The sequence below is a fragment of the Gallus gallus genome, chromosome 9 (genome assembly GCF_016699485.2).
Source record: "Gallus gallus isolate bGalGal1 chromosome 9, bGalGal1.mat.broiler.GRCg7b, whole genome shotgun sequence".
In the NCBI taxonomy this organism is placed as follows: domain Eukaryota; kingdom Metazoa; phylum Chordata; class Aves; order Galliformes; family Phasianidae; genus Gallus; species Gallus gallus.
Genome location: NC_052540.1, coordinates 16,978,371 through 16,997,357, shown reverse-complemented (window position 1 = coordinate 16,997,357; position 18,987 = coordinate 16,978,371). Strand labels below are relative to the sequence as shown.

The 18,987-nt window shown below is 40.0% G+C and overlaps 1 protein-coding gene across 6 annotated transcripts in view; it reads right to left on the bottom strand.

The window, feature by feature from the left end:
• PEX5L (peroxisomal biogenesis factor 5 like) overlaps positions 1-10,931 on the bottom strand; it is a 95,299-nt gene extending 84,368 nt beyond the window's left edge. For all 6 annotated transcript variants that reach the window (XM_046898855.1, XM_004943451.5, XM_004943454.5 and 3 more), the window contains exon 1: positions 10,553-10,931. Coding sequence is in view for 5 of the 6 variants with exons in the window: in XM_004943451.5 (XP_004943508.1) it covers positions 10,553-10,573 (21 nt within the window). In the remaining variant the exon portion in view is untranslated. The remainder of the gene's footprint in view (positions 1-10,552) is intronic.
• Between the last annotated feature and the right edge of the window lie 8,056 nt (positions 10,932-18,987).

Here is an 18,987-nt window from a genome sequence, read left to right as displayed (position 1 = left end):
TAGATTGTGTTAAATTGATTAGTCAGATGTAACTGGGATTAGACTGGGACACAGTGGTACAAGCCAATTTGTTCTACCATCTCAGAGAGTTCCTGAGTCACTAAACTTCATGTTCAATAAACTCCTCTCTTAAAACTCTGAATCCCAACTCCAGGACTGTGCCCTCATGACTTGTGTAGAATGAGGCTTCTCCTCCTCACCCAAGAATCAGGGTCTGTTTCTGCTGAAGTTAGAGAAATTTCAGAAAACAAGGAGAATATTGTTGGGTTATTGAGTTTGTCTTCTGCTGTCATAGGCAGCATGTCATAAAAAGTCTTTCACAAATTGATTGTTTGATCTTTAAAGTAATTAGGTTTTCTGCCTCTGCTATTCCAGTTGGAAGGCTATTGGAAATCTTGATTGGTCTAATGATCAGAAACCTTCTTCTAATTTCCAACCTAAATTTATTCACAGGCGGTTAATATCCATTTGTTCTTCTGCCAGTTCTGTCCTTAGCTAATTTAGGTTTTCTGTGTCTGGTGTTTATCTCCCTGATGCATTTACATGCTGTGATTATGCTCCTGCTGAGCCATCGTTTTGCTCAACAAAATAAGCCAAAATCTTTTGGTGTCTACTCATAAGACTCCCTTCACCTTGATCATTCTACTTTGGACATGTTTCCCTGCCTCTCTTCTCAGCCAGAGCTTTACTCAGTTGAAAATTTGCTAGTGGCATTGTAAGTTGGCACTGATGTTTTCCCGACTCTTCTAGAACAACACTTCTGAAACCAGAAGTGCACCTGCTTTTTTATGGGTATATTGATGGCTTATAGTCTTCCTGTATGTGCAAGTCTGTCCTAATATTTTCCAAGTGGTATTTTACAGCTTAGATTTTTTTTGTTGTTGTTATCAATGATTAACTGCATGTTGTGCTGTTAAATTTCACTGTTTGTCTTGTTCCAACTTGAAGTTTACGTTTCCTTCTGTAAAGTGACCTGATGCTCAACAGTACTGATGATATTTCCCAGTAATTAACAAATGTAGTCGAGATCTTTCTGTTTTTAATATGTTTATGTATGAACATATAAGACATCAGGTCTAAAACTCATCCACAAAGAACTTTGCTAATATACTTTCTTCTGTCTGATTTTAGCACTATATTTTTTATTTTCCCATGAACATTATTTTCCCATTTCTTGCTTTCTGTATGTTTTCTCTGCTATTTCTCATTTTTCTCCAGCTTCACTAATAATTAATTTTGAGGCACCATAACAAACGCTTACCAAAGACCATGGAAATCAGTCATGTTTCCTTTGCCTAGAAGCCCAGTTATGATCACAAGAAGTTGTCAAGTCAGTCTGACGTTATCTTCTGTTGATAAATTCAAGTGGCATCTTTTCCATTTTTCTGTGTATGTTTTAAAATCCATACCTAAAACTCTACAGATTATTGATAGCGCCATGGGTATCTGGGCTGTTAGCTGCCTTATTATTTTTCTTATCTTATTTTAAATTTTGACAAATTTTATATCGTCCTTTCATATGGGACCGCATCAGAATTCATACCTGTACTATTAAATGTTTGCCACCAAATCTTCATTTCCTTATATCAGTTCCATCAGAAGTTTGGGACAGACATTGTATCGTGTACTTCTGCTAGAGCTTTTGCTTCACACATTACTAACAGCTTCAGGATTCATGACCTTATAACCATTTTGGTTTTGGACCACTAATTAGATTATCCACAATGTAGATACCATTTTCAGTAGGTTTTTTTTTTTTTTTTTTTCCCTTAATCACGTAACTGAAAAACTTTCAGCTGCTGTTTTTATAAACTCCCAAGGCCAATCTAAGCTTTAATTTAGGCTGCTTATACTTCTTACATCTGTCTTTCGGGAGGACTTAATGCTATTCCATGTGTGGTTTTTTGCTTAATCTTAACCTTTTAACAATTGTCATTCTTATTTTGACAAGGCTTTTTTTCATGATTTGTTTGTCCATCTCCCCCCCCAATAATTTATTACTGCTGGTTCTTCTTTCTTGTAATTCTTTCTAAAAGCTTTCTTAAGTTGGTCCCAGTTCCTGGAAGGACTGTTGGATGACAGATAGCTAAAGATTTCAGATCTCATCTACATCTGAACCCTGTAACCGAAAAATTATCTAAACTTCAGTGAATGACAGCATAAATACCTTGAACTTTAATAAGACACATGTTGAGCTACACTTTATTATTTCATTAATTTTATCTATGACAATAGTGTGCAGTGCCTTAGAGAAGGCTAAGACCTTCCTCCTACCTTACATAAATAATATTAATCTCTTCTTCCAGGACTGTTTTTTTCAGAACTTCTTTTTAGGAGTATGCTTCTGATTTTAAAAAGCTCAAAAGTCTTCCATTTAGTACAATTTTTGTTTAATCCTAGATTTATGTTAACAAGCTTGACACTGTGAACTTTAATATTCAGTGGTACGTCTTGAGCAATGGATCTCTATATTCTTAGTCTTAACCAGGCAAGTATTATCTCTCAATTGACTTTAAAGGAGAACCTGAAACAAGTTTCTTGAAACAAGTACCAGTTGCATTAGAAACTGCCATTGGTAACAGCCTTTCTGTCCCTGTTCAGAACATGCTGTAGCCTCTACTTTGTACGGTAGCTTGGAGACAGGACTGGTAACATTAGGAAGATGGGTGGTATTGTAAAAAAGGTTTGGGAAACCAAGTATTTTCTTATTTACATCAGTATAATTTCCACTTCTATTCATATACGTAAATAAAGATACAGCTGGCTCTAATGCTGATCACGCCTAATCACCATGCATTGCACTTCAATTAGACTATAGCATGAGTGATAAGGTGAATTTTAGTTTTTCTTCAGCTTTTGAAAACCAATCTGTAAAGCCAAATGATCAATCTAAGGAAAAACAAGAAAAAATAATGTGGCTGATTCTAAAATACATGTGTATCAAAAACATTCTGAAGCTGTTGTTTCTAAGTGTCAGTGGATAAGGCTATTAGGATTTCTTTTGAGTATCTCATAACAGCAGACGAAGTCTTAATGTAATCAGGAAAGATTGTCTGAATTCATTGAGCAGTGCTTTTTTCTTATCACATATGCATCTGCAATTATACTGACAGATTCTATTATTTTCCATGCTGATTTAAAAATTCTGTCCAAAGACATTTGCATTCATGTATCCATATTAGGAAAAGAGGCCTTTTGAGGAAATGATATGTAGTTACAGCGGCAAGAGGCAACACGAAAACTGAGAAAGCCTTTGAAGGTGGGAAGGAAGGATAGGATGATCAAAGAGGATGAAGTGAGAGAAGTAAATGTTGGCACATCTGCCTGAGTGTCTTGATGATAGGCCATGGAGAGGTGGAGAGAGGAAACCTGGGGCACACATCAATTATGCCAACCCAGCAGAAATTTAATCAAATCTGTTAGGGGGGAACTGAGGTAATACAGAAATGTTGACTCAGTGTGCAGTCTTTTGAAAAATCACATTCAGGGGCTAATGTTAAACTTTGGTTTGTGTTTTCTATTCAAGGGGCAAGATAATGGGGCTGGGCTTCGTTTTTTTCCATCCACTATAATATGTGTCAAATCTTAATGCTGTAAATTTTTTCTTAGTTTCTTTTTACACACACAAAGAAAAGCAAACATTGGAAGTAAAATTCATGTACGAGTGACTCAGAATTTCAAAAGCCTGAGAAGAAAGCAATGGAATATTACACTGCTCGTAATCATTTTAAGCTGCTAGAAGAATTTGCTGAATATAGTCTTTATGATCTTTAGGCATTTTATTAGTAATGATAATGGACATTGATGAAAATGCTTAACTACAGAAAGTCACCTCCTAGTCTACATGTTATGACACCTGATTTGGAAGACAACTGCTTCTGTCTGTTTTGTAGTATCAGCTATTTCTGAAATAGATTGTCCAACTTTATGGTACAAACAGCTAGTAGATAGTTCCTCTGCTGGATATGTAAGAAAAACAAGCTTGTCAGCTTCATTCTAAACAATATTCCAGTGCTTTTACCATTTTTATTTCTAACTATTGCAAAAAGGGTAGCTAATTATAGTAGTCAGGTGGCTTCAAACAGACCTGCTTTAGACATGAAAACCTTTCTTCAAAGTTTCTGCAGGCTCAGCTTAGAAACTAAATCTTTTAAAAAATACAAATTGTCTTCCGATGATGAATATTTGAATCAGCGTTTCCTAAAGTGTACTGTAAGTCTCTGTATACAGTTCCCTTGTCTTTCCCATACTTTCATGCACCTTGTCCCATTTGGGTATTTCACTCTGATCTAACTTGTGAGCTTTTAGTCAAACTTTTTGCCTCCTTCCCTTGCACAGCATCTATGTGCTTCCATTCTCAGGCTGCTGGCTTGCCTTTTCATTCTCTCTATACTTGCTCTATTAACAGTGGGACCCATTAAACTAATTAGCCTTCGAATATGTGTAAGCTTATGCTTTCAAACAAGTATAAGGCGAAGTAATCAAAATAGACTCTCTGAAATAGACAGTGTTATACAAAGCAAATATATTTACTAACACACATGCTAACACAAACCTTGGACAGACTGATTCTCAGTTGCCTAACAGCAGTCAGTATTGATTTATGAATTGTTGATATCAATGTAGATAAAAATATCTGTGCATATACATTAAAACTGCATTAATGGATTGTGGTTTAGTTTTTAGAAACCTAAAGCTTCATTGTAAAAATTTAAAGTCTTTGAGTAATTTTGCCTGAACTCTTCCAGTAAAATCAGTGTGACTCTCCATGCAGCGGAGTGTTTTTCTACTCATGATCAAACCTTGGCTTTAATAGTTCTTCCAGTGCATTTTAGGATATTTAAAATCATGATTTAAAATAAGTAAATAAATGATAATCACTAGTCAAGCCTAACATACATGCTAGGTAATGGGGCAAAATGGATATTTGGAAGGTGTCTCAGCTTGCCAAAGATATATCTTGGAGGCAGAGGTAAAATCTGGGTTTCTCTATGTCTGATTTAAAGAGCTAGCCTCTGCATCATGCTATTATGAATTGTGAAAATAGTGGTGGATCTTAAAATAAATAAATGAATAATATGGATTTTAGAAAAGCAAACAGTGCCTCTTTTGTGAAAGCTGCATATTGGAAATTGAATATCATTTATATAAATACGTGAGATCCAAAGGAACAGCATGGAGCTGTCTCAGAGGAGGGTCAGGCTGAGCATTAGGAAAAGGTTCTTCATCAGAGCGTGGTGAGTGTGGAACAGGCTTTCCACATATGTGGTCACAGCACTGAGCATGCTGGAGCTCAAGGAGTAATTGTACACATGCTCTCAGATACAGGGTTTGGATTTTGAGTGGTCGTGTGTAGAACCAGGAGATGGACTCAATGATCCTTGTGGGTCCCTTACAATTTAGGATTTCCCGTGATTCCAAGAGTTCTGCTTAATTCCCTTCAAACAAAAATACACTGAATTCCACAAGTTTCCAAGCCTTTTGTAAGCTTTTCTACTGGGTTCTTGTAAGACTGCCTAGCAGCTTCAAGGAATGCTTTTCTATACCAGCACTGCAAATACTCTGCATTCGTATAGTTTTGGTACACCTCTTAGCCAAAAGCAGTTTATCACCTACTCTCTTTGAACGAATGTCTTTCAATGAAAACTAGCTCATTATTTTTAGCTTGTTTCATTTATAAGCAACTCATAATCCACTCTTCAAAACCTGTAAAGCTACCAGTGAGTAATTGGAAAATGTGAAAACAAAATGGAAAATGTGCCACCATAAACACTGCCATAGTATTGTAAATACTTTTAGAAAATGTTTGAATAATGAAAAATCATCAGTTTATCGTAATGGAATTTCAGTAAGGCTGGGAGTTATGATTCATCAACATCGCTAGGGATCAGTTGGCATCCCAGCTCTGTGCTCAGACTTGTAGAATTTTGTAGCTTAAAGTTATTAAGTTTCTGTTGATCTTAACAGCTGAACAAAGATTCAATTTAGCATTGAATTCAATTCTACATTGTGCATATTTTTATGGGCTGCTTTATTCATGTACAAAGTGCATAGCTGAGCAATTCCATTTTTGTAACCATAATTGATGAATAGCTTGAGTTTTACTTATTTTAAGTAGCAGTGTAACCAATTCTGCTACAGTATTTTTAATAGGTACCAAATAAGCAAAGATGGGACTTGCATCAGCAACTAATTCTGTGACAGTTCTGTTCCACTTTTCCCAGTGAGGGAACTGTGTCTTAAGTGTTGGGAAATCAGTGCAAAAATGCTTTTTATAACTTCTAAAAAATTTATCAACACTTTTCGGGCACAATAAAACACGTTGAGCCCCTGAGGTTTAATTTTGCAAGAATTTTTATGCATACGTAGTGATTCTTTCTGTAGACCTACTGCAGTCCTGCATGTTTGGGCTTGAAGAATGAGATTTAACTGAAATGTGAGTTATCAATATGGATCACTTCATCTAAATGTGGAATGCCAATGGTAGAACATTAAGTATCTTTAACAGTACAGAACACAACCCAACTTCATGCCGTTTCATTAAGGGCATGAAGTTGATGGCATATTCAATTAAAAGTTGAGGAGACTAACTGTCTGATCTGGAATTTGGCCAACACATCATCACTTTGTGTCTGTTCTTGCAAAAACGTGCCAAAGGAACTCTGATAGCCATGTGTGGTCAAGATATCTGCTTTGTCTAAATAAAGCCATTTCCAAACATAACACATAAAATCCCATGCCAACATTTGGCAAAGCACCTCTTCTGTTCAAGCATTTGTGCTGGAGAAAGCTGGCTATGTACAGCATCAAGGCATAGAGGTTTGAAAGCATTTATTCTGAACTTCCTAAGAAGCTGAATGGTGCTGAAAATCCAATTCTGTGATTGTCATTTACTTTCCATCCGTTTGTAGAGCTATCATAAAAGTCAATGGGAGGGATTGATACCAAGTGTAAAATACACTGTGAAAATTTTAAATGTATTATTGTTGGTTGTTAAAATGATAGACGTTTTAGAGCAGTGACTGTGGGATGAACTCAGCTCATGTTCTGCTTCCAGATGGCCTCCTACTGTTTCCTTGAAGAAGACAGTAAACAGCACACATTGCCCTACTAGAGAAATACCTGTACAGTTCAGATTTGGAGTCACGTATCCATGTAATCCCAAAACAGGCAGAGAGCCTCTAGAACTGCTGAGGTCAGAACCTGAAGTGTAACTCGGGTGTGTGCCTGTAGCCATCAGCCTTTGTCCTGTCAACATCAGACTTTCCTGGAATTCGGTAGGGCTGCTTATGTAACCGAAGATCTGCACAGCTAACCTCGGGTTCTTCTCATGCAAAAGCCCTGCCATGAAGGCTCAGGCTTCATCCACATGAAGCAAACAGACTGGTAAACAGTACACCAAAATGTAACGGTTGTGATAGAGTAATTTATAGAGCTGTGTAATATGTAATGTAAGAGAGCTGTGAGGGAGCTCCCATGGCACTGTTCTTTGCATCCTGTTTCTGTTACTTGCCTCCGTGGAAGGCCACTGCTTGTCTCCTGGTCTTGTATGTGAAAGCATGCAGTGCAGAAGGAATCAGAAGCTAACCCTTTAGAACGGTACCGGGGAATATCGAGTCAGTGGCTGAGCCAGTAACACCTTCTTGTGAGGTTATTGCGTTATGATTTTTCCTCTGTCTGGGATTTTAGCTTAGAACTAGTGTTTCTGTATTGTGATGTACTGTGAAGATGCGTCTATAAAACAGTCAGTGGGAAATGTAAGCCTGGGTCCTCAGGATAAGCCAAGTAGCTTCGTGAGGTTGAGAAAAAAACAACGTACTGCAAACTAAAATTTGAGATACACTTACTATGGCCCGATGCAGTATAGTACTTTAAATGTCTTCATTTCAGGTCACTTCAGCAGTACACAAAGTATATTTCACCTACACTTGAAGAATTCAGTGAACTCAGAAATGCTCCGCTGAAGCTCACAGTGCTTGCTGCCTGTTTGAGGCAGGTAAATTCTCAGTCTGGGAAATTATGTTCATTACATTGTGAGAGTTGTTAATGTTTTCAATTTTCAGAAGACTTAGAAGAATTAGCTGAGTTACAGCAGGTCGTTAATAAAATATTGGCTTTGTAAACATCTTTTAAAGTAATCAGACTGAGGAGTAATTTCTGCAGACCTTACTTCTGAGACCAAAACACAAGGAATAAGGGAAATGACGACTGGCATTCTAAATCAGATCCTAAATTTGATCACTGTACATTCAGAAGAACTTTTGCCTTAAAGTGTGTGGGATCAGCCTTTATATATCTGTACACTTTTCAGTGGGATACATAAAACTTGATGCTTATGTGCTCAGTTAGGATTTCACTGAAAAGCAGCGGAAGCTGTGAGTGCTCAGTGCATTTAAACCAAGATTATTGTTATTAACAAGTCCAGGTATTATTGACTTAGGTGCCTAACTTAATCCACTAGGATTTGAATCGTTTTATAGTTCACATTCATTTTACATTGACAGGTAATTACAAATAGCTTTCCTTACGTTAGTAAAGGTCTTACAAAAACTCGGGAAGTATTCAGAATGGACCCGTCGTGCTCAGGACGTGTCTGTGTTTTGGTTAGTAGGTGGTTGGGCACTGCACTTGTATGGTAGCTTTGACAATTTGCGTTCTAATAAGGTTTAATAAATGTTACAGTAGATAATTTCACTGCAATGTAATTAGCTCTTTATTGTCTTTTGTGTGACTCACTTAAAGGTTCTAATTAAGGATATAGTAAACACGAACATTTTTCCTAATGCTTTAAGCTTTTTTTAGGTGTTTTTTGGAGAAGATTGATGTTTCCTGTTAGGGCAGAAATATATTAAAAACCTTGGCTGATGTGCTCAGCTGAGTTTCTTAGCAGACAAGTGTAGTGAATCTGAATAGTATTTTAATTCAGCTAAGTTATAAAGTGAATTTGGATAGGATTGGATTACATGTGAGATATGAATGTATTCTGAAAGCAAACAAAAATGAACGGACATAAATCATAACGTTTATATGTTTTGAGCTGTTTTTTTTTCTACTGCAAATTTGATTTGGCCTTTTAATGATGGAGAAAACTTAACAAGGTTGCCAGAGACCTCAGTGTTCCATTACACTTCCTTTTTATTAGTGTTGGATGTTGAAACCGTGTGGTGTATTAGCCATAGCAAAGAACTGCTTTCTTCTGAGTATAAATACTTATTTCTCAATATCCAATTCATTAATATCTTTCCGGGGTTGTTTTTGTGTTACCATAAAACAATGCATGCTTTAATCTTATTATCATAAATAGTAAAATGTATATTCCTTCCATTGATTACATTTCCTGTTAAAACCTGTTTGCTCTCCTATGGCAAGCAATGTTGTGACATGTTATTTATCATTGCTGAGATCAGACAGCACCAACATGAAAGAGTAACTGGTATCATTCGGGTCAGAGTGCTGAATCAGAGTCCTCACTTAACACATATAAATGTACACACTCCTGTGTTTGACATTGACTTCATTTGAATGTTCCTGACGACCACTGGCAGGTTTTAAATGCTGTGCAGTCGCACCAAAGAGAAGGGGGCAGCTCACGCTTACCAGAGCAGCAGTTGCTCTGTAAACAGCCTCAGTACTAACAAACGCCACTGGTGCCACTGTACATGATAAAAGCATCTCATCATTCCTCGCAGTGAGTGCAAACCCAGATTGGGTCCGAAAGGAAAGAAGGAAATTTGGGAGAGTTGTATAAACCTTTACTCTGCTTTGGCATTTTCTTCTCCTTCAAAATAGCTTTGGCTTTCCAGGGAAGAGCCATGTGAAGGAGAGCAGGAGTCAAGGTTAAAGTCATCGTGTCCAAGGCACCCGTGTGTTTTTAGCAGGGAGAGGCACTGTCTGCTATGGCACTGTGGATCAATAGCAGCAGGAGGCAAGATTTCTGCCTCAAATGTTGAAGTCACTTAAACATGTGTTTGAAATTCATTCTACAAAGTCATTCCAGGGCTTAGCAAAATCAATCCTCATCCCACGTTGGGAGGGAGGATATAGAAATCCATCACCTTTTAACACAACACATTGTGCAAATCAACAGCTTCGGTGTGACATGAAATCTTTGCAGATTTCGCAAAGCAAGTGCTCTGTCTTTTCCCTTATTGTTTGTCCTTCACTTGACATACAGGAAGAGATGCATCAAGAAGATGGCAAGAGCCATGTGTCACTTAAAGCATGCCATAGCAGTGTTTGCCCTGGAATGCTCCCTCGAATCTGTGTGAACAAGCAGGCACTATACATCAATAAATACACAACTTCACCTAGTTATAAAGTTGAGCGCGCCCCTTTGCCGCCCTCCCCCTTCGAGCAGAGCTGCCCCCAGGCGCGCTGTCCCCCTCTGCCCGCCGGCAGTCCCCGCTCGCTCGGCCCCGGCTCACTTGTTGCACGGTGCCCGGTGCCATCCCCCCTCCGCACCCCCCGCTCACCCCGCGGAAACTTCGCAGGATCGCGTTCCGGCGGAGCCGCTGGCAGCGCTGCCGCTGTCCGGCTGCGTGCAGCCTCTTACCTGCATGTGGCCCTGGTACATTCTGCCGGCTGTGCTGCGGGTGCCCCTCAGGCCGGCGGGTTGGGTGCACCTGGGAGGGGGCCCCTCTGTCTGCCGTGCACTCGGCTGAAAGAAAAAGAAAAAAAAAAAAAAAAAAAAAAAGCCTAACCCTGGAGGAGCTATTTTTGTAAAAGACTCAGTTTGTCCTGGCAGCTCCCGTACTGCTCTCGGTAACCCAACGAGGCGGGCTGCTTCCTTCCCTCCTTCCTCCCCTCCTGTCTCTCTTCTCCCTCTCTCCCCCTTCACTGCGGTGCCGCAAGCTGCACCGGAGCTGTTCCTCGCGGGGTGCTGGGGGGAGGCGGGCCGGGCCGCGGCGGCGGCGGCTGCGGGGCCGCCGGGCGGGGAGCGCCGCGGGGCGGAGCGGGGCCGCCCGCTGCCGGGCCTGGGCTCGGCCCGCTGCTGCCGCCGCCCCGCCCGGCCCCTACCTCCGCCGCCTTCCCTCCTCTCCTCCCCTCACTCTCCCTCCCTCCCTCCCTCCGGCCGCAGAGGGAGCGCGCGGCTTCCGGGGGACGCGCGGAGCCCGCTGAGCGGAGCGGTGCCGGGCGGGGCGCTGCGCGGGTCCCGGGAAGCTGCAGCCCCGCTGGGGCCTGCGGGTTTCCGCTGCAGCAAGGTATATAAAGAATAGCAATAACACTTAAAATAATAATAATTTTTTTTAAAAAACATCTGAAATTAAATACATGTGTACGTGTAAAAACGTAAGCGTGACGGCGCCACCAAAAGTCGGAGCGCCCCGGAGTCACGGCACGGCGCACCCCGCCCCTCCCGGCCGCCCCGCGTGGTGCCGCCCCGCTCCCCACTGCTGCTGCTGCTGCTGCGGTGCGGGGAGAGTTGGGTGTCCCGGAGCAGTGCGGTGACCTTGTATGTAAACTGGCACACCGGGCCTGCCACGTCCTGCAGCTGCCGCTCGCCTTGCCTTGGATCCAGCCTTTTTTCTTCTCCCCCACTTCAGACCTTTAACTTCCAACGTGCTAAAAAGAGCAGCTGTAACGTATATGTATTCAGTAGCACAGTACACATCTGGTGCCTGGACTTTGCTGGATGCTCTAAATTTTCAGCTCGGAGCTCTCTAGTTTTGCTGATAAACTCCCCAGAACTTTTATGACACTTTGGACTGACCGAAGCAAACCAACCCCGAGCATCTTCTGCTATTAGAGCAGTGCAAAGTATGTTTCTCATTCCATCACATGTGTATAGTCACGGATATCCTTTCAGCAGGCTAGATATGTTGTTTTGAAATGTTCCTAATTTAACTAAAAAAAAAAGGTGTGTGTGTGTGGGGGAGGGTTGGGGGGTGGGATTTGCAAAGTCATCGGTAATGGCACCAGCAAAATCTAGCCTTTTTTTTTTCTTTTGCTTAACCTTTTTATTTATCCTTCAGATAGCTGAAGTGGCAGTTGTCTTACATCCAATGAATGTGCACCTAGCTCACCAAGGTTTTCGTGCAACCTGAGAGTTTATCCATGTGTTGATGATAAAAAGAAATCCAGAATGAATGTTTTTCTACCTAAATCCCTTAAGCTACTTTGAAAACCTCAATTAAGAGCAAATGAGCTTAAAATATGTTTTTGGGGATTGTCCATATGCATTAGGTGTATTTTACTGTGAAATGCTTCTTTGTAATATAGAAATTGACTGCACATCAGTGGAAAGATCAGATGTGAATTATTGTGGTTTCGCTTAAGGTATAAAATATACAATGTAGATTTTATAAAGGGAAGTACCTGACTACTTGTGTGCTCGGTGTAGAAGTTTGGTATAGATAAAAACAGCCACTCCTATGTAAACTTGGAGCCTCGGTGTCTCTGCTGTTGGTTAAACAGAGAGGTGTTAGGCTCTCAAGCCCTTAGTAGTTGTGTCCCTGCACTCTTTTTGCTCTAGCTAAGCTAGTAAGCAAGTTTTCTGTGAAGATGCCTTCCTTCCTTCCCCCCTTCCACCCTTCTTCCCAGACAAACACTGGTAAAATTTGGCAAGACCCAGTGCTAGATATGAGGTTTTGCTGTGTAGTGTGTTTTGAAGTAGGCTTTTTTTTTCAATTCAGCAGAAGCAGGTGCATTGGTTTCTCAGTTTGTTGATACAGTGGCATACTGATGCCGCATTTTGTTAGGATCTGGTGGATCCAGGAAGGCCAGCTGGATCCAGCTTTTACCATTTTTTTCAGGAGGGAACCCAGTCACTTGGCACCAGACAATAAGAGGAATAGGTTACACAGCAGCAGTCGGAGCAGTGGGGAGGCAGAGGGGGATATGTACATCACTGGTTGAGTGGCAGTAGTTTCTTTTCAAGGAGCTATTATTTTAATATTCTTCAGTGCAAATCACATACACGTTGCACTGTGCTTCCCCAAGTGTAAACTGCTGTTGCTCCAGCTATCTTCACTAGAGGAAGCTTCAGCAAGATTGTTTCTCTCTCCATCTATTCCTAATCTGGAACTGATGCATAACATTTAATGCTTAGTTATAAATAAAATCTCAGAAATGTGCCACAGGGTGTGGGGCAGAAGATATTAGTTTGCAGTTCTGCTGTGTAATATAAAGGCGTGTTCTTTGCAGCTTTGAAAAAGGCGAATGCCAGCATCCATGCTGTTTATGACTGTGCTCTACATACGTATGTAAAGGTCTGTTTTGTTATAGAGTGTGTTTAATTACGCAGGGTTTGCTTGCATGAAATGCTTTAAAAACATTTGTTTCTGTGAAAAGCATTTTTTCTGTTGCGTTCCTTTAGTAGCAGTTTGTGTGCCTGCATTAAGACTTGAACCAGTGATATCTGTGTGCTGTGAGCTCTCTAAGCTTTGCTGTTTGTTGTGGCAAAAATGGGAAAAACCATAGTGAAAAATATGAAAGTCATAATGTTTGTTAAAAAAGAGTCACCATATGGCTCAACAGACTTTAATTAATATTAAACTGACACGGGAAAATTTGCAAAAAGTCAAATAAAAATCCTTTATTTCACAAATAAATGCTCAGAATTCGTTGTCAAGTACTTATATGGGGCAGTGAGGTTAATCAGGAAGCCTAGAGATGGTAATGGGAGTGTGAGGGCATTTACAGACCTGCATTTACAGACCTGCACAAGGTGTTTTTGGAGGTTCTGGTAGTTACCTCATTACCATCAAGAAGCTGACATTTAACTCCCACTGGGAGGCATTTTGATTTTCGATAGCTGTTGGTATTTCATTCTTTTAGGCCTTACTAATGTTTATTTCATCCTGGCAATCTAAGAAATAGTTTTATCTCATCAACTCTGAAACCGCAGAAGGTGCAGCACATAGTCTCCAGGTTAATAACTATTATCATAATATTTGTCAATAATTCACTAATGTGAATGGCAAAGTCTGTGTTTTCTATAGCAAGATACCATACAGCAAGGGCAAGTCATAGTTTCTGTTAGGGAAGCCATGCAATGATACGCAGACCTGAATGTTCTAATGTAGGAAAGCAAATGTATACTCAATGTGAAACATCTACTTAAGTGCTCTTCTCCAACAGGGACACTTTTCTGAATGTGGGACACAGTTAATCTGCAGAAGGAGTTTCCATAGCTATAAATTGTGCGCAACGAAAAGTGCTCAGTGGAAGAGATTTCAAGGGAAATAGAGGGTGGTTTTCAGTGGCATTGGAGGCAGCTGTTGCCTGTGATGTGCTGTGTTCCTGCAGCCACAGAAGCAAAACTTTGAGAGAGAACTTTGGGGAACTCAATCCTCTGTGTACACAGCAGGTTGTTGTCTCCACCGCTCTGCTGTGCAACGTGAGGTTCCCTGGTATTTCTCATGGATGGCAACAGATTGTGTTGCCAGCACCCAATGGGAACATATGTTTGGTTGTAAAGACACAGATTTGCTGTTTTGTTCAATAGGAGATTAATGTTCTGATGCATATACCTTACATAAAACATCAGTCTATGAGCTCATGTAACCATGGAGTAATAAGTAATTTATATACATGGAAACTCTGGGTTCATTGAGACCTAATCTACATATTTTATTAAGGAAGAGATCTTTACAAACCTTAATACTAATGAATATTTTCATAAATAACAATTTATTGCTAACTGAAAATAATTGGCCTAATTTTATGAAAACGTGGACCCCCCAAAATCCTACCTTATTCTTACAGTCAAGTGAAGTGCAAAACCCGTGAAAATTGGGCTCAGTTATTAATGCACAAATAGCCTCAAATCTTATTAGTAGCATAGCATTAAAAATAATATTTATTTATTTATAATATTGTTGGTATGATAGATTCTAATTGCACTGTATGTATACTTTTTCTTCTAATTGCAGTAAGGTATGAGCAGTACAACCACACACTGATAGAAGTGCTAATTATTTCTATTTGTGTATTTACACTTTACTTTTACACGCTAGCATCATTTAGGCATCTTTAGGGAAGGCACATAAAGGAGGTGTTTGAGGTGCTTTGTGTACTATAATGAATAACAAACTTGAGCAACACATAACCCAAAATTAATTTTAAAAAGCTGAAAGTTTTGTTAATGATGCGTATGAAGCATTTAATTAACAAGACTCAGTGAAGAAACCACAAGTCACAGTAACAAATAGAATGAGATTGTTGCTACCCTGAGCAGAATACTAACGGGCCGTTCTTCATGCTGCTGCGCTTGCACCACTTCTATTCTCCTGTAGTCTGCCAGCAAGTACCGGCCTGGAGCCTGTCAGCAGAATAAAGAATATGGCATAATTCCAGGTTATGACCGGCAGAGTTGCTAACTGTACGGTCATTTTTTGAGTTGAACCTCCTATTGCTGTTCCCTGGGTGTCCGTGTGAGGTCTGTGTGAGCAAGTGAAGGGGAAGCGCCCCATGCTGTGCCCACAGTGCCCACATGCACATGGCAGGGCAAAGCCTACAGCCACCCTGCCTGCGTGTGGGAGGAGCTGGCTGGATCCTGGATCATGCTTGGCAAAGATGAGCTCTTGAGTTGGCTTTCATGTAAGATTGTGCTGAGTTCAGCTATGCCTAGTTTTGCTAGGTCTGGCCTATTTGCGTGAGGGCCCAAATCATCACTAGCCATGAGACCCACATCCAATTATGGTGGGAAATGAGGTCCAGGTGGACTGCTGTGGCCCTCACCCTGTAAGTGCAGTCCCTGCTGTGTGTCTGGACGCCTGTTTGGTTTCCTAGCAGAAGAGAGTTTGCTTGTTTGCAGGGAGGTTGTTTTTGGTGTATATGTAACACTATTTTTCACACAGAAATACCTTATGCATTAAGGGTTTTCTGCTATATTGATAACGAAATGAGAAGGAAGTAGGGAGATACACTTTCCAAGTTTCCAAGGAACTTGTGCATCTCAATGGCCAAATAGCCAATGCTTTTAAAGTTTACTGAGTTTGGGCTCTGTCCTGCTTCTGCTGAAGTGAAGTCAAACTTCCTTTTGACTCCACTGAAACAGAATGCGTGGATAAAGGCCTCGTCTCTGTAAGCGCTGCAGGTGTAAATCAACTTCTCTTGTATTAAGCAGAAAAAAAAAATTATGAAAGATATGGAAACATACATCTTCGCTGGAATGACTATGACTGCAGTGCAGCATGAGTGTATCAGGCTGATGATAGGATTCTGAAAGTTTCAGAGGGTAAAAGTCCACAGCCCCCAGGATAACCAGCTGTAGTGTTTGACTCTCCTACTATGTGGAAGTTTTTACTGTTGACTTCACTTAAATATGCACTACTGAAATGAATGCCCTTTTCTCTTTTTGTCTTAGCCAAGGTAGACGTGGAGGTGTTTTCCTTGTAGCTGCTTTGTACGTTTGAAAAAAACATTGCACCTTCCTCAGCTTCATTTTCTCTTCACTAAGCAATCTCAGTTTTTGTCATATCAATTGGGTTTTCTGTATCTCGGTTATCTCTCTTATTACTTTAGTTGATTAAGCTCTACTGAACCAGAATTTTGCCATTGTACTTCCAGGCTTGCAACCTCTTTTCTCAAAAGCATTTATCAAGCCTCTTAGGAATTCTGATCACATCCATGTCTTGTTCTCGCAGGCTTTTATAGCTTTGCATTGCCTGCAAATTTAACAAATATGCTTTCTATTCATTTAGTTATCATTAATCAAAATACCACGTTATGCATCATTCTATGGAATGGCACTTGGGAAACCCCTCTAGTTTGAAGTGAATCATCAGTAACTGTTTTCTGGGTTGAATTATACAGTTATCTAACAGTGACTTCATGTAGATCATGGTTTCCTCAGCTGCTTCTGACAATATCATAAAGTTCTCATTGAAAATACCCGGCCTTTTTAGCCTGTTTGTAGTGCCTGTTAACCTGTATGGGGATAACAATCTGAGCTGCTGCTAACTCATCCTCCTACTATGCTTAAATTGTTTGATTAATTATTTTAGCATTTTAGCAGCTATTGGAGGTAGGCTTTCTTTCTTATCTTCAAATAATTGATGAAAATCTTGTTTAAATGGTTTAATATTGCTAAAAATGTTGATACAGTGCTGCTACATAAAGCATTCTAGACCTTAAATGATAGAATGACTTGAGAGGTTTTTCTTCTGATAATTTCTTCATGAGAAAAAGAAAAGTGCTTTTCAGATCTCAAAGTGAAAATTCTTGCTCTTTGATTAGGTGATATCCACTTGTGGTTATTGCTAATATAGACAACATATTCTTCTTAATATATTAGCTACTTTTCTATTTGTTGTGCTCAACAAACATTAAGAATTTACTGGATTCAGTGAAGCATCCAATTAAGGAATGACTCCATGCAGTTCTATGAGGGGTTTCCTAGCAGGGAAGTACTTAACGTTGATGCTAAATTCTGGGTAGCCCGCATGAAAATAACGCTTGAATACTTTGTCTAACAGATCTTCTTCAGTAGGAAAGAAATGGTCTGAGTAGTAGAAGTATGAATATTAACCACTGCAGAGATATTGCAATACAGAAAAGTTACAAAACTAAAATACTTATCTCTCATGAATTATTTTTAAACTATTGATTTTAAAGCATCTTGGGAAATAAGTGCTGTTATCTGCACTTGGTCCAGGTGGAGATAGAGGTTGGGAAATAACTTGTAGTTCATCACTAACTCTGGAGGTTGTTAAACCGTGACTGTACAAATGGTGACGTTTTGTGATCAGCGGTTCCAGTAGCAATCAGGAGGGAGATTTCAAGGAACCCTTCAAGAATGTCTGCGGACTGTTAATGTTGTTTTTCATTAATTGCTACAGCACTGGGGAAGCAAATACTGTGCCAGAATTTTAAATGGGATGGCTTAGTGATTACAGGCCTTTCAGCCTGGTGCCAATCCCTGGCAAAATAATGGAAGATTGATATGGGATGTTATTAGTGAAGTAATAATCAGGAATAATGTAATTTATGGCAGTTCTCATTGGTTTATGGAAAGTATATCTTGCCAGACTAACTCAATAACTTTCTTTTGACGGATGGTGTTTGGTCAATAAATGTTGTAGTGCTGATGTAATGTATTTATTTGGACATCTATCATGGTAACACACAACCTTTGATTAAGAAATGAGAATTCAGATGGGCAACACATTAAAGGGGCTTAAAATTGCTTTTCTGTTAGTCTTAATATGGAAAGTGGGAATCATTATCTAACGGGATCCCATAGGAATTGTTGGCCCATGCTCTGTTTCTCATTTCTTTTAAGGAGCTGAAAAATACTGATGGCAAATTTATATAGAAGGCATAGAGTTTTGGAGTTTGGAAATAAAGTACCTTATGAAAGAATCCATAAGCCATACGCTTTAGTAAAACAAACAAAAAAAAAACCACATATATGAACAAATAATTTGGCTTAGTTTTGTAGGATGAGCAATACTCTATCTGGAGAAACAGTGCCAAAAAAGTATCTAGGAGATCACAGTAGATAATTGGTTGAATGTAAGATTTCCCTGTCATATAGTGGCCAGGGGCCTAAAGGTATAAAATGAGAAACTTCAAACAGGAATCATGAAGTTATGTTTCTCTGGTGTCAGTAGTGTTGAATATCTGAGCACGTGCAAAGTGCCACATCTCCACAGTTCTTGAGCACCTCCAGGGATGGTGACTCCACCAGCTCCATGGGCAGCCTGTTTCACAGAAGGAAAGGCTGTTCTGGAACATGAATCTGTGGGATCCTGAGCACGTCTATCTCTCCAGTTCAGTGGGCCAGATCCCTATGTCTTTACCCACGTGCGTGAATGTGAGAGGTGATCTTACATTTTTCAGGGTTACAATTTGTGCGAGTATAGCAGCTCCAGCTCATCTTTTCTCCTGCTGTCATAGAAATGCCCGCACATGATTAATAGCAAGGAAGTCTTTTTTAAATAGACTAGACACTGTGAGACTCGGCTTGCAGGGCTATTCTACCACAGACAAGTTCTCCCCAATCTTTTCTTTCAGTTTTCTGCCATTCCCAGATTACCTGTG